Source organism: Schistocerca serialis, chromosome 2, assembly GCF_023864345.2.
Source record: "Schistocerca serialis cubense isolate TAMUIC-IGC-003099 chromosome 2, iqSchSeri2.2, whole genome shotgun sequence".
Taxonomy (NCBI): domain Eukaryota; kingdom Metazoa; phylum Arthropoda; class Insecta; order Orthoptera; family Acrididae; genus Schistocerca; species Schistocerca serialis.
The window spans coordinates 844,713,146-844,729,688 of NC_064639.1; the positions used below are offsets into that span (position 1 = coordinate 844,713,146).

Sequence of the window (16,543 nt, forward strand, 5' to 3'; positions counted from 1 at the left end):
CAAACTGGCTGACACTGACGGCGGCGGTGCACAAATGCTGCGCAGCTAGCGCCATTCGACGGCCAACACCGCGGTTCCTGGTGTGTCCGCTGTGCCGTGCGTGTGATCATTGCTTGTACAGCCCTCTCGCAGTGTCCGGAGCAAGTATGGTGGGTCTGACACACCGGTGTCAATGTGTTCTTTTTTCCATTTCCAGGATTGTATGACCTGAGGCTCCGCAAACCGAGTGTTTACCGTATTCCGTGTAAATGCGGTAAGGCATACATCGGGAAAACTGTACGGACAGTCGAAGAAAGCTGCCAGGAACACAGAAGGCACACTGAACTGAAGTAGCCTACAAAATCTGCGGTTGCGGAACATTACATGGATACTGGAGATACTATGGAGTACGCGAAAACGAAAGTTTTACGGCAGGCCTCATCTTTTTGGGACTGTGTTCTGAAGAAGGCGATTGAAATACGTGTAGCTGATGGGCTGATCAACAGAGACGCCGGGTTCAACCTCAGCAAAGCCTGGGACCCAACACTCAGCCAACTAAAAGCACAGCGCCGACCCAGAGCGACTTCCGCGACCGACGAAGGCCACAGGACATCTGATGGTCCACAGTTCGCATCCAGCAGCCAGCAGCCCGCCCCTCCCCACCACCACTCCCGCAGCGCCGCGTGCGGCATGACACGGGGGAAGGGGTGGGGTGCGATCAGAGTATAAAGGGGTGGAGATTCAGCGGAGACGCTCAGTCTGCAGGTATCACCTGAAGATGACGCCAAGGAACGCTGTCGAAATATCGTGGTTTGAAAACGACTGCACCCGGCTGGAGACCCGAGTACAGTACAAACAGATATTTGTAGTCTTCAATCCGCTCCAGTTCCATAACGATCGGACACATGTTCATGGAACTTTGTCAGTTTATTTTGACATGTGGGATCGCCTCACAATTTATGTGACATTCCTTCTGAATTACCCTGTATGCTTCATACAAGTTTGAGACTTCAAAAGGTGTCTGGAACTATGTAGTTTCATATTTAAACTATTTTTTTGATGCCAAAATATATGCCATAACGGCCATGCAGTAAGTGCCATCTGGAAAACTCCTTTCCTTAGGGTTTTAGGGAGTACATTTTAATCAGTTCCCACTCACATCTCACAACATTAAGACAGGCAACCCACTACGTATTTATGTATATTGGATATGTTCATTTTTGCTATTTGTTGATCCATAAGATATTGTATGTCATATATTTCGTCATGTGCTACTTTCAGCCGGCCGGAGTGGCCGAGCGGTTAAAGGCGCTACAGTCTGGAACCGCACGACCGCTACGGTCGCAGGTTCGAATCCTGCCTCGGGCATGGATGTGTGTGATGTCCTTAGGTTAGTTAGGTTTAAGTAGTTCTAAGTTCTAGGGGACTTATGACCACAGCAGGTTGAGTCCCATAGTGCTCAGAGCCATTTTTTTTTTTTTTTTTTGCTACTTTCATTCACTTGTCATGGTGTACTGACTAGATGTCATGACATATTTCTCCTGCATATGCATTTTACTGTGGATCCTTTGAAAATGGTGTAACGCCAAACATGTAAGGTGTAACAAAGGCAATAAAAACTATAGATGAAATGTATTCGCAGTTGCGAATATGGACAGCCATCGGATGTATAATGCAATTACGACAGTGAAAATTTGCGCAGGACCGGGAATAAAAACCGGATTTACCGCTTAGGCCTGTATTACAGTATCAAATTTCTTTGTCAAATTTGATATGTCAAATAGTTTTGTGATAGAAGTTTGATGGTGTAATAGGACACTTTGTCAAATCTCGTCTGTCGTCAAATAAATTTGATCAAATCTAGGGCCTCGCTGTAAATTTGATCATAAAAGTCGCTTGTCTTCTGTTCACTGCAATGTGACATGTTACCACGTGGAGCGCTAGCATTGCTCCAACGTTCTGTCATCTGTAGTGTGTTTATAAACATGGCCGGTAAATACATTTGGTTTGTACTGACAACTACAAATTTAATAGAGATGTATGAAGCTGATTAGGCGCTTTGCAACGCGAGGTACCCTGAAAACAAAAATAGATTAAGAAGATTGGAGACCTAAACTAACCTATCCTAACTCTCTCCCGTAGCAAGGAATCGGAGTGTTACAGTGAGCCTGTCTTCTGCAGATATAGCAGATCGTAAGTGAGTATTGTGCTTTGTGATATGAGCCATTACTGAAGTAATTTATATAAACTTGACGTCCTCCACCACAAGCTCACGTAACAAGTTTTGTTGAATGCTTTTATCGTCTCGCCGCAAAACCCACGGCTTCACCGAGGTACGTTTCCTTTTTTTTCCCCTCTTCTCTTCCACATGTGCACACAGTGCAATTGTGGCACATGCAACTGCTGCGGTTAATAACAAGTTGTTGTTGTCAGCCATCTTGAACTTTGACGAAAAATTTGATGAGCCACATCAAAGATCTTTGTCAAATAAATTTGATGAGTATTTCATCATATCTTTGATCAAATCTTTGACAAAGAAATTTGATAGTGTAATACCTGCCTTATCGCGAGCGGTTACCGAACACGACTCACTGCCAGATCCAAACTTCCATATGTCGTAAATCATGTGTCTACAACCTGTACTCGTACATCCGTTGTGTATATATCCGTACAGGGGAGACATTTTACTTAAATATCGCTTGCCCGGTGTCTGCGGACAAATACCAGGTTGCAGTGCCTGTGTTCTTCCTAATTACGTGCATGCATGTCCGAACGGTCATTGCATCATAATTCGAAATAATACAGGCACTGTAATATAGTAATAAAAACTACGGTCCAAGACAAAAAGTGTTACTATAGTATTTGACTTACTGGGTTAAACCTTCAAGATTTTCGCTCTTAATGGCTAGATTATGACAGCATTTTCAGTTCTTAAATTCGACCAATAACTGTATGAAATCGCGAAAATCGAATTTTAATTCCCGACAGTTAGCCGTTTAGTGATACATATAATTCAACGGATTATTTCTGTTTCCTTTCTTGTGTGATCTGCGTAAGTTTCTATTTTTTGGGTACGAATGTTTTGTCTAGGGAGCGAATGAATATGATTCCTAAAAATGGAGCTGTTTCGTTAGCATACGGCACATCTACATCTACACCTACATGGATACCCTGCAAATCACGTTTAATTGCCTGGTAGAGGGTTCATCGAACCACCTCCACAATTTTCTATTATTCCAATCTCGTATAGCGTGCGGAAAAAACGAACATCTACATCTTTCCGTACGAGCTCTGATTTCTTTATTTTATCGTGGTCATCGTTTCTGCCTGTGTAGGTCGGTGTCAACAAAATATTTTCGCATTCGGAGGAGAAAGTTGGTGATTGACATTTCGTGAGAAGATTGCGTCGCAACGAAAAACACCTTTTTTTTTAATGATGTCCAGCCCAAACCCTGTATCATTTCTGTGACACTCTCTCCAATATTTCGCGATAATACAAATCGTGCTGTCTTTCTTTCAACTTTTTCGATGTACTCCGTCAGTGCTATCTGGTAAGGATCCCACACCGCACAGCAGCATTCTAAAAGACGACGGACAAGCGTAGTGTAGGCAGTCTCAGTAGTAGGTCTGTTACATTTTCTAAGTGTCCTACCAATAAAACGCAGTTTTTGGTTAGCGTTCACCGCAACATTTTCTATGTGTTCCTTCCAATTTAAGTTCTCCGTAATTATAATATCTAGGTATTTAGTTGAATTTGCGGCTTTTAGATTAGACTGATTTATCGTGTAACCGAAGTTTAACGAGTTCCTTTTAGCACTCATGTGGATGATGTAGCTGAACCGGTTTATAGTATTTCGTGACTTTAATTACTTATAAATGATATTTCCGGTATCTCAAAAAAATTTTAAAACCAGTTACCTACTGTCAGTGTAACAATTCGTTTGATCTCAGAAATGATTATCCCGGCTACTATTTGTCACTCTGCTAAGATCTGCTAAGGAAATCTCCACCTGACGTTGTGGAGAAATGTTGTCTGTAAAGTCCTGTGAGTGACATTAAATTGCATATCATTTATCAGACTTTACACAACTGTTGCTTAAGATGGAAGCACTTTTCTCTAGCAAAAGGAACAATTAGTCACAAAGTACTACCCGCACACAACACTGACGTATGTCTCCTATTAAAATATTTCGTGTAAATCGGCCGAAATAATTAGGCTTCATACATCAGCAAATAAGAAATTGATATTCCGTAACGTGCTGTGAGCACTATTTTTAAATATTCAATCTGAGTTGAATTCTGTCTTTTAAAGTAGGTTCGGGACCACAGGTGAACATTTATCTGCATTCATTTCTATCTAACAACATTTATCTTTGTTAAAATTCTCAATTCAAAACTACCGCGGAGACATTTTTGCTAAGATGGCGGGGGACGGACGATAGTCAATTTGTCTATTGTTATTCTCGATTCCTTTTATATCAAGTTAATATATTCAGATAAAAGTCTTTAAGCCTTTTGTTCTCTATTCTTTAGCATTTAAAATTATTCTCAATGAAAAATGTTTTATATTTTTTATACCAGCTACTAGTAAACTCCGCTGTAAGTTACTAGCGCTAATGGCTGCGCTCCTAATTGCGGGGCTGAAAATTAACACTAAAGACATTAATTAGATTGGATTACAACTGAAATAAATACAAATCCACGTCTAGACAATAGCGACTTTATTTTTCAAATAATAATTAACAATATAGTTACAGGTTTTCTCTTTACAGACCTCACACGTCTCACGTCCGAACAGTTTAACGGTTAGGACAGGAAGAGCAACTGAACCACAGTTATCACAGATAACAAAAAAAATTATAATTGTCGTTGTCCATGAATGTAGTTCTCTGATAATAGTTTTAATGCACACAGAAATTAAATTATTATAGTAATAATGAAATAATTAACGTCATTTTTATACGATAGTCATTTTTATACGTAGTATCGATAACATTTGTTGAAGTTTGTACAGTTAGTTCATTTTAACATCTATTGGCTGTAACATAATGTCGTTATATTACAATGACCTCACACTTTTCGTTATTTAGGGTCAATTGCCACTTTTCGCACCATTCAGATATCTTTTCTAAATCGTTTTGCAGTTTGTTTTGATCTTCTGATGACTTTATTAGTCGATAAACGACAGCGTCATCTGCAAACAACCGAAGACGGCTGCTCAGATTGTCCCAAATCGTTTATGTAGATAACGAACAGCAAAGGGGCTATAACACTACGTTGGGGAAATCACTACTGTTTCACTCGACGACTTTCCGTCAGTTACTACGAACTTTGACGTCTCTGATAGGAAATCACAAATTTAGTTAGCGCCGGCTGGAGTGGCCGAGCGGTTCTAGGCGCTTCAGTCTGGAACCGCGCGACCGCTACGGTCGCACGTTCGAATCCTGCCCCGGGCATGGACGTGTGTGATGTCTTTAGGTTAGTTACGTTTAACTAGTTCTAAGTTCTAGGGGACTGATGACCTCAGGTGTTAAGTCCCATAGTGCTCAGAGTCATTTGAACCATTTTTGAACAAATCCAGTTACATAAGTGGGACGATATTCCATAAGTACGCAAATTCACTACGAGCCGCTTGTGTGGTGCAGTGTCAAATGCCTTCCGGAAATCCAGAAATACGGAATCGATCTGAAATCTCTTGTCAATAGCACTCAACACTTAATAATTTGGAATAACACAGGCACTGTAATATCGTAGTAAAAAGTACGGTCGAAGACAAAAAAAGTTTTACAATAGCATCTGACTTACTAGGTTAACCCTTTAAACTAAGATTTTCGCTCTTATTGAGTAGATTATGGCAGCATTTCCAGTTCTTAAACTCGGCCAATTAGGCCTACTGTATGAAATCGCGAATTTCGAATTTTTGTTGCCCTGCAGTTAGCCGTTTGGTGCTACATATAAGTCAACGGATTATTTCTGTTTCCTTATTTGTGTGATCTGCGTAAGTTTCTATTCTTTAGGTACGAATGTTTTGTCCTGGGAGCCAATGAATACGATTGCTAAAAATGGAGCTGTTTCGTCAGCATACTCAGCATACGGTACTTTGAAATGGTGCAGTAGACTTCCTCGCTATGCTTGGTACGCGCTGAGCTCGAGCCCCGCCTGCAGTGACTCGGCCCTTACGGACGCCGTGGCCTTCCTTCTTTTCCGCAGGAGAGCCTGCCGCTGGGCGCGCTCATGCTGCACCGGTACGCGGCGTCGCGCTGCGAGGCCGCCGGCCGACAGCACTGCCTGCAGCTGGCGCGCAAGGGCGGCCTGGGGCTGACGCTCGCCGCAGACTCGGAGGAGGCGCTCACGCGCTGGCTCGCCGTCCTCTCGCACGCCATCGAGCGCAACAACCACGTGAGTAGCCGGCCCGCACTCCAACTACAACCACTGTACATGTCAGTCAGTAGCCTAACCCCATCACACATTGTTTTCTACTCGTAACATAGTTATGTACCACACTAAAGCACCCAAAAGAAAAAAGTGAAATGCCAAGACAAAACAGTGATTCCTTCCGAAACAGGGACTAGGCGACAACCAAGTAACAACGCCAGGAATCGAACCGGGGTCTCCTCCTTATTAGGCAGGTGCACTAGCCACTAAGCCACCTTGGGAAAGCGGTTCAGAAAACTGCACGGATTACCCTTGCACGCTTCCCTCCTCGATCCAGTCTCACTGCCTCCCCAATCTACCGGGTGATCAAAAAGTCAGTATAAATTTGAAAACTAAATAAATCACGGAATAATGTAGATAGAGAGGTAAAAATTGACACACATGCTTGGATATGACATGGAGTTTTATTAAAACCAAAAAACTTCAAACGTTCAAAAAATGTCCGACAGATGGCGCTTCATCTGAACCGAAATAGCATGACAACGTAAGACAAAGCAAAGATGATGTTCTTTACAGCAAATGCTCAATATGTCCACCATCATTCCCCAACAATAGCTGTAGTCGAGGAATAATGTTGTGAACTCCACTGTAAAGCATGTCCGGAGTTATGGTGAGGCATTCGCGTCGGATGTTGTCTTTCAGCATCCCTAGAGATGTCGGTCGATCGCGATACACTTGCGACTTCAGGTAACCCCAAAGCCAATAATCGCACGGACTGAGGTCTGGGAACCTGGGAGGCCAAGCATGACGAAAGTGGCGGCTGAGCACACGATCATCACCAAACGACGCACGCAAGAGATCTCTCACGCGTCTAGCAATATGGGGTGGAGCGCCATCTTGCATAAACATCGTACGTTCCGGCAGGTGTTTATCAGCCAGGCTGGCGATGATGCGACTCTGTAACATATCGGCATACCTCTCACCCGTCACGGTAGCAGATTTGCTGTCCAGCGCCATCAGTCGGACATTTTGTGAACTTTGCTATTTTTTTTGGTTCTAATAAAACCCCATGCCATTCCAAGCATGTGTGTCAATTTCTACCTCTCTAACTACATTATTCCGTGGTTTATCAAGTTTTCAAATTAATACTGACTTTTTGATCACCCTGTACTTTCAATTCCCCCTTTCATACGAACGGAATTGCTGAGCCTCTCCATGTTCTGGAACAGCACCTCAGCACCCTTGGTACAAATTTTCACTCGCCGCTTCAGTCTACATACGTAAAAAAGATCATTTTCTTTACGAGACCCGTAAAATCTCTGAAATCGTGTCATTTTATTTGTATAAATCCCTGCACTTGCGTTTCAGGCTGGATCCCACATTTACTTTCGATGCCGAGATGCTATTCCAGAAGATGGAGAGCCTAGGCAATTCTGTTCGTCTGTAACACGTAAGCCGGCCGGAGTGGCCGAGCGGTTCTAGGCGCTACAGTCTGGAACCGTGCGGCCGCTACGGTCGCAGGTTCGAATCCTGCCTCGGGCAGGGATGTGTGTAATGTCCTTAGATTAGTTAGATTTAAGTAGTTCTGAGTTCTAGGGGACTGATGACCTCAGCAGTTAAGTCCCACAGTGCTCAAAGCCATTTGAACCATTCTTTTGTAACACGTAATTTAAATTAGACTGGGTCGGCATAGAGAATTTGGATCGAGGTAATCCGTGCAGCTGTGCGAACCTATATGCCAAGGTGGCTTAGTGTCCAGCGCACCTGTCTAATAAGCGGAAGACCCAGGTTCGATTCCTAGCCTTGGTACAAATTTTCACTCGCTGCTTCAGTCTACATACAAAAAGAATCATATCTGTATGAGACCAGTAAAGTCTCTGAAATTGTATCATTTCATTTGTAATCAAGTAACACTTGCTCTACAGAATTACGTTCAGAACACCTGTATCGTAAATCTCTCCCAAGCCAAAGTCCACAAACACCAAAATGTTGAGCTCTGACTACGCAGTTAGCGTCTTTAGTTCCTGTGGCGCTGAAGTTCTGCCTCACATTCCCGATAAGCACTTCGGAATATACCAACAACAAACTAAGAGGTTAGTGAACAGTAATTAAGACCTTATTTGGAGTTAAATGTTGATGATCTTGGTATGCAGCCACGCTGATCGATGGCACGTGAACCAAGAAAGAAAAGCGAAGACAGTGGCGCCTGCACCGTGGCGTGCTTCTTTCTGTGACGTAGGACGATTGTGTAAAACACCCAGCCACACCTGTACGCTTGTATCCAGATAGTGTGTAAATGAAACCCCACTTAAACGCACTTACCTACATATTCTACATCTACATCTACATCCATACTCCGCAAGCCACCTGACGGTGTGTGGCGGAGGGTACCTTGAGTACCTCTATCGGTTCTCCCTTCTATTCCAGTCTCGTATTGTTCGTGGAAAGAAGGATTCTCGGTATGCCTCTGTGTGGGCTCTAATCTCTCTGATTTTATGCACGTGGTCTCTTCGCGAGATATACGTAGGAGGGAGCAATATACTGCTTGACTCCTCGGTGAAGGTATGTTCTCGAAACCTCAACAAAAGCCCGTACCGAGCTACTGAGCGTCTCTCCTGCAGAGTCTTCCACTAGAGTTTATCTATCGTCTCCGTAACGCTTTCGCGATTACTAAATGATCCTATAACGAAGCGCGCTGCTCTCCGTTGGATCTTCTCTATCTCTTCTATCAACCCTATCTGGTACGGATCCCACACTGGTCAGCAGTATTCAAGCAGTGGGCTACCAAGCGTACTGTAACCTACTTCCTTTGTTCTCGCATTGCATTTCCTTCGGGTTCTTCCAATGAATCTCAGTCTGGCATCTGCTTTACCGATGATCAACTTTATATGATCATTCCATTTTCTGCTTGTAACATAGTTATGTACCATACTAAAGTATTCAGAAGAGCAAAGTGAATGCAAATAAAAAACAGTAATTGCTTCCGAAACAGAGAATAGGCAACAATCTAGTAACAACGCCAGGAATTGAACCCGGGTCTCCTCCTTATTAGCCAGGTCCACTAGCCGCTAAGCCACCTTGCAAAGCGGTTCACACAGTTGCACGGATTACCCTGGCACGCCTCCTTCCTCGGTCCACTCTCACTGCCGCCCCAGCCTACTTTAAATTCCCCCTTACACACGAATGGAATTGCTGAGGCTCTCCATGTTCTGCAACAGCCACTCACCACCCTTGGTACTAATTTTCACTCGCCGCTTCAGTCTACATACATAAAAAAGATCATTTCATTACGAGACCCTTAAAATCTCTGAAATTGTGTCATTTTATTTGTATAACTGCCTACACCTGAGTTTCAGGCTGGATCCCACATTTACGTTCGATTCCGAGATGCTATTCCAGAAGATGGAGAGTCTCGGCAATTCTGTTCGTGTGTAAGACGGAATTTAAATTAGACTGGAGGGTCGGTCAGAGTGGCCAACCGGTTCTAGGCGCTTCAATCTGAAACCGCGCGACCGCTACGGTCGCAGATTCGAATCCTGCCTCGGGCATGGATGTGTGTGATGTCTTTAGGTTAGTTAGGTTTAAGTAGTTCTGAGTTCTAGGGGACTGATAACCTCAGATGTTAAGTCCCATAGTGCTCAGAGCCAACTGAACCATTTACACTGGAGCGGCAGTGAGAATTTGGATCGAGGTAATCCGTGCAGCTGTGCGATCCGCTGTCCCAAGGTGGCTTAGTGTCTAGCGCACTTGTCTAGTAAGCAGAAGACCCAGGTTCGATTCTTGGCCTTGGTACAAACTTTCACTCGCTGCTTCAGTCTACATACAAAAAGAATCATATCTGTATGAGACCAGTAAAGTCTCTAAAATTGTATCATTTCATTTTGTAATCAAGTAACACTTGCTCTACAGAATTACGTTCAGAACACCTGTATCGTAAATCTCTCCCAAGCCAAAGTCCACAAACACCAAAATGTTGAGCTCTGACTACGCAGTTAGCGTCTTTAGTTCCTGTGGCGCTGAAGTTCTGCCTCACATTCCCGATAAGCACTTCGGAATATACCAACAACAAACTAAGAGGTTAGTGAACAGTAATTAAGACCTTATTTGGAGTTAAATGTTGATGATCTTGGTATGCAGCCACGCTGATCGATGGCACGTGAACCAAGAAAGAAAAGCGATGACAGTGGCGCCTGCACCGTAGCGTCCTTCTTTCTGTGACGTAGGACGATTGTGTAAAACACCCAGCCACACCTGTACGCTTGTATCCAGATAGTGTGTAAATGAAACCCCACTTAAACGCACTTACCTGCATATTATATGTCGCCCCGCTGATTTGATGGCTGGAGTACTGCAGCACCAACCTTCTTCTTGTTTTTATGCTGCTGGCCTCTGCATCACAATGAAATACGTGTAGTAGTACTGCATGTCGCGGAAACAAGATATACATGCGGGTTCAGTCCTTTCGATAGCTGAGAAGGGAATCATCAGACATTTTAATCAGGAAAATGGTGGATCTTTGGTATGTTTTAGAGGGCCGTCAGTACCTGGCTAGTGGCTTTACATACAACGGCCCCTCCTACCTGTGAAAATCATGTTGGAGTTTCACACTTACCGTCTGCACCTCTAACGTTAGTCACGTTACAACCAAGCGAAAATAACGCAGCGGCTAAGATTCACACTCATGGCTATCAGGCTGGCGGTACAGGTTCACACCCTACTTTCTTTCAGTTTCAAAGTACAGAATCCCATTAAATAGTATATGTCACAGAAAATTACTCAAAAATAGTCATTTTCGACGTAGTAATATCATTAATAAGTGAATCATTAGTGCAAACGTTCTTCAAACGTATATTGCGTATGTGGTTCGCAGTTAAAATGCCAATTCGAAGGGAGGGCAAACTGATAAGACACTCAACGATCAAACCTTTGTACGTGAAATAAAAGCAAGCACCTGTACTGTAAAAATTATCTCCTCTTAGCCAACTGTGTGATGTTTATTTTTAAAGGCAGATTAAAATTTTCACGAAAAAAATTCAAAATGCTCCCAATTTGCTACAGACTAATAGAAAAATCGCTTCGAGCGAAGAATCCATAAAAAAATTCTTTTAGTCTGCATCAGGAATGATGAAATACGCATGGTTCGCATTGAATTTGATCGAAGAATGAACCCGTTATCGCTTCTTAAAAATCCGTGTTCCAGCAAGGCAGCGACTTTCACTAAATGTGCGTGATGCTCAACCAGTTTTTGTTTCGGATGCTTCTACTATAAATAACATCCGGAATTCCGTTGCAGTACAGTAAACGCTGCAAGCCGTAGCGAGTAAGACGATTCTGTAACAAACGGTATACACGTTCGAAGAAAGTTTGCGGTGGTGACTGATTCATTAATGAGCGTTTTTGAACAATTTTGCATGACATATATTATTTAATGATGTACTGTACAGTGAAACTGAGAAAAAGTACACTGGCTGCATTTGAACGTGTACCGTCAGCGTGATAGCCATGAATTTAAACCGCTGCTCTTCCTTCGCTTGATTGTAGCATCATTAACGTTACACATGTAGGAAACTAGGAGCCGTCGCATGAAAATCCGCTAGCCAGGTTCTCTACAGCTCACCTTAAAATCACTAAAATGCGTAATTAACAGGTCTGATGGTCCATTTGTGAGCCTAACTACTGGAGAACGAAGCCACAAAAGTCTTCGAAACGGATTTCAAATAAAGAAAACTGCGAAAGAATCGTCGAGCAGAAACTTATTGATAAAATAGCCTGTGCGCTCCAAAACAATTCAGAGCTTAAGTCCCCATTCTGCAGCGTTATGGAAGCAACAAGACAAACTGTTGGCTTGTCTTCCCATCGCATCCCTCTCAGATTTAGCTGTAAGCTGTAAGCCTGATGGACAGCCCGTCAAAAACTTCACACAGGTCGAGCATGAAAACAGGAAGAAGATGTAATGAACTGTGAAAAAAGAAACAAAATAGAAACAGTGAAAGGTCCAAGCTCAAGACGTACAATATCAAGCTGATTCGAAGAGACTCGGCGTGGCGGTAATGTGGTCACAGTGTTAGGCTGCAAATCTCCCTCGTGTCCCCTTTTTTTCGCAAAATTATGGAAAGTCCGTTCGGTCATTGAAGTGTCTGTCCTCTTTCTGTGGTCATGGCAATTGCCATACTGTAAATTGGTTATAGAATATAATGCATGCGGTAAGAAAATATTACCGTCGCAAGTACATGTGATGAATAGTGAGATCAGGGCGAGACGCCACGTAAATGAAAACAACATGTAAACGGGAGTCAACTATGTTACAACACAGAAATCCAAGAGTCAAAACTTCCAAAACGGAACGTAAGAGCCATAACGTGTGGTACTTGCGTAGAAAAAATAGGAAGTACTTACGTCTGGAGGCCCGTAGCCTTGTAATCATGGGATCTGGTGAAAACGCACGTCTCAGATACACACCGGCTAGTGGTCGGGACCCACTGTAAGCAGTAGGTCCGATGCAAGATAACTGCGCCGTGGTACATTGGCGAGGCGGAAAGCTTTGTGTTGTGCAGTCACCAAGTGTACACGAGCGGGTGAAGTGAAGTGTGAATTTCTAAGGGACCATACTGCTGAGGTCATCGGTCCCTATACTTGCGCACTACGTAAACTAACTTAAACTAGCTTATCCTAAGAACAACATACACACGCATGCCCAAGGGAGTACTCGAACCTCCGGCGGGAGGGGCCGCGCAATCCGTGACATGGCGCCTCAAACCGTGAGGCCACTCCGCGCGGCTACACGAGTGGGCCTTTTGCTCCGAAAGCCCATATCGATGATGTTTCTTTGAATGGTTCGCACGCTGACACTTGTTGATCACCCAGCACTGAAATCTGCAGCAATTTGCGGAAGAGTTGCACTTCCGTTACGTTGAACGATTCTCTTCATTCGTCGTTAGTCCCGTTCTTGTAGGATCTTTTTCCGGTCAGCGATGTCGGAGATTTGATATTTTAGCGGATTTCTGATATTCATGGTACTCTTCTTCGCTACCTCCGAGATGCTGTGTTCCATCTCTCGTGCGCCGACTGCAACACCACGTTGAAACTCACTCAAATCTTGATAACCTCCCATTGTAGCAACAGTAAGCGATCTAACAACTGCTCCAGACACTTGTTGTCTTATATAGGCGTTGCCAACCGCAGTGCCGTATTCCGCCTGTTTACATATCTCTGTATTTGAATACGCATGACTTTGGCGCTTCAATGTATGTTATACGGAATCAACTTCCATTACAAGACCGTTCCATACACCTAGCTGAAGCAAACGGACGTTACGCCACGATACAAACTCAAATTTGAATACATCCATCAGACACATCAATGATAGGACGGAAAGTTCATAATTTTATGAAAAAACGGACACGAGAGACTATCGAACACGCATCTCGCGCTTTTTATCCCAACACCGTGACCAGATAATCACCACTTCCAGATCAATCGATGTTGCATATCTTGAGCTTGGACCGTTAACTGTTTCTACTTTGCATCTTTCTTCACAGTATAGTACACCTTCCTGTATTCATGCTTCATGTACGCCCGGTTTTTGACGGACTCTCGACTAGGCCATCTTACCATTAAATCTGAAGGACCTATATGTCCATTTTTTCATAGACTGTTGCAGGATTCGGCTTTTTAACACAGGAAGTAGAATCAAACACCTTTCAGCCGTCTAGTTTCCAAATTTATTTTATTTGGCTACAAGTTTCGGCGATTTACTACGCCATCTTCAGGCCCCTGATCGACGTATAGGAATATTCCACCTCGGTTCTGATCAAAACAGGGGCCAGCAATACTGGCATAAGTAGACTTCTGCTTGCTATAGCGATACCTTGAACGATCATCTGCCGACCTAGGTATCGCAATAGCAAACAGAAGTCTACTAATATCAGTATTGCTGGACCCTGTTTTGATCTTAATGGGGTTGGAATCTTCCTACACGTCTGTCATGGAGTTTCCCTTGTCAACAAGTCATTGGCTTCCCTTGCCCCACGACCAAGCTGTGAAGCTGCTACGGAGAAGTAGCGGCCTGAGCTGCCAGAGTGTGGCTACCTGTTGCAGGCGGACGAGTGGCTGGAGGCGACGCAGCGAGCCCTGCGGCTGCCCGCCAGCAGCGTGCTGCAGCCCGACTGCGCCGGCTACCTCACGCAGATAGGGCCGAAATGGCGGCGCCGCTTCTGCGTGCTCAAGGACGCCTGTCTCTACTTCTACCAGGACAGCACCGCGGACTCCGCCATCGGTGAGGCGCCTCACCCTTCCTCCCTGCACCACCTGCATGTTTGTGAATCAAAGAATGCGCCCTATGAAACTAAATAATAATTTAAAAGATGCCCGTTATTCTTACTGTAATACGAGGTATGACCATTTTGGTTATATAAAACGAACGTGTACAGATACAGAAAAAATATTTATTGTACAAAAATCAAAAGCTGTTAAACTACACTACTGGCCATTAAAATTGCTACACCAAGAAGAAATGCATATGACATACAGGTATTCATTGGGCAAATATATTATACTAGAACTGACATGTGATTACATTTTCCCGCAATTTGGGTGCACAGATCCTGAGAAATCAGTACCCAGAATAAACACCTCCGGCCGTAATAACGGCCTTGATATGACTGGGCATTGAGTCAAACAGAGCTTGGATGGGGTGTACAGGTACAGCTGCCCATGCAGCTTCAACACGATACCACAGTTCATCGAGAGTAGCGACTGGCGTATTGTGACGAGCCAGTTGCTCGGCCACCATTGACCAGACGTTTTCAGTTGGAGAGAGATCTGGAGAATGTGCTGGACAGGGCAGCAGTCGAACATTTTCTGTATCCAGAAAGGCCCGTACAGGACCTGCAAATGCGGTCGTGCATTATCCTGCTGAAATGTAGGGTTTCGCAGGGATCGAATGAAGGGTAGAGCCACGGGTCGTAACACATCTGAAATGTAACGTCCACTGTTCAAAGTGCCGTCAATGCGAACAAGAGGTGACCGAGACGTGTAACCAATGGCACTCCATCCCACCACGCCGGGTGACACGCTAGTATGGCGATGACGAATACACGCTTCCAATGTGCATTCACCGCGATGTCACCAAACACGGATAGGACAACCATGATGCCGTAAACAGAACCTGGATTCATCCGAAAAAATGACGTTTTGCCATTCGTGCACCCTGGTTCGTCGTTGAGTACATCATCGCAGGCGCTCCTGTCTGTAATGCAGCGTCAAGGGTAACCGCAGCCATGGTCTCCGAGCTGCCAACGTCGTCGAACTGTTCGTGCGGATGGTTGTTGTCTTGCAAACGTCCCTATCTGTTGACTCAGGGATCGAGACGTGGCTGCACGATCCGTTACAGCCATCCGTATAAGATGCCTGTCATCTCGACTGCTAGTGATACGAGGCCGTTGGGATCCAGCACGGCGTTCCGTATTACCCTCCCGAACCCACCGATTCCATATTCTGCTAACAGCCATTGGAACTCGACCAATGCGAGCAGCAATGTCGCGATACGATAAACATAGACTACAATCCGACCTTTATCAAAGTCGGAAACGTGATGGTACCCATTTCTTCTCTTTACACGAGGCATCACAACAACGTTTCACCAGGCAACGCCGGTCAACTGCTGTTTGTGTATGAGAAATCGGCTGGAAACTTTCCTCATGTCATCACGTTGTAGGTGTCGCCACCGGCGCCAACCATGTGTAAATGCTCTGAAAAGCTAATCTTTTGCATATCACACCATCATCTTCCTGTCGGTTAAATTTCGCGTATGTAGCACGTCATCTTCGTGGTGTAGCAACTTTAATGGCCAGTAGTGTACTTTCCTACATAGTTCCTCATTAAACTTAATGTGGTTTCACTTACAGTTGTTGACGATTTGTTGTATATATGTTTATTGCAAAGATGATAGTACACAGTGGCACCCAAAGGTAATCATATGCAGCCTGAAGATATTTAACATTAGTAGTCATATATCTTTCACATTTTGTAATTTTAGTATTCAGCTGTTCTATTATCGATACTCTTTGATTTCACTATCATTACAACTCAAAGACATGTATTCATCTTTTGTATACCAAAGTAAACCTGGTTTTCCTAAATATGACGAGCCCTCACGACTATTTACTGATCTTTTTTCAACCTGATGATT

At 44.0% G+C, this 16,543-nt stretch overlaps 1 protein-coding gene across 1 annotated transcript in view; it reads left to right on the top strand.

Annotated features, from left to right (window-relative positions):
• Window positions 1-16,543, top strand: part of LOC126456455 (uncharacterized) — a 478,332-nt gene that overhangs the window by 437,422 nt on the left and 24,367 nt on the right. Inside the window, exons 29-30 of the mRNA XM_050092205.1 lie at window positions 6,190-6,378; window positions 14,452-14,629. Of these exons, the coding sequence (XP_049948162.1) occupies window positions 6,190-6,378; window positions 14,452-14,629 (367 nt within the window). The remainder of the gene's footprint in view (window positions 1-6,189; window positions 6,379-14,451; window positions 14,630-16,543) is intronic.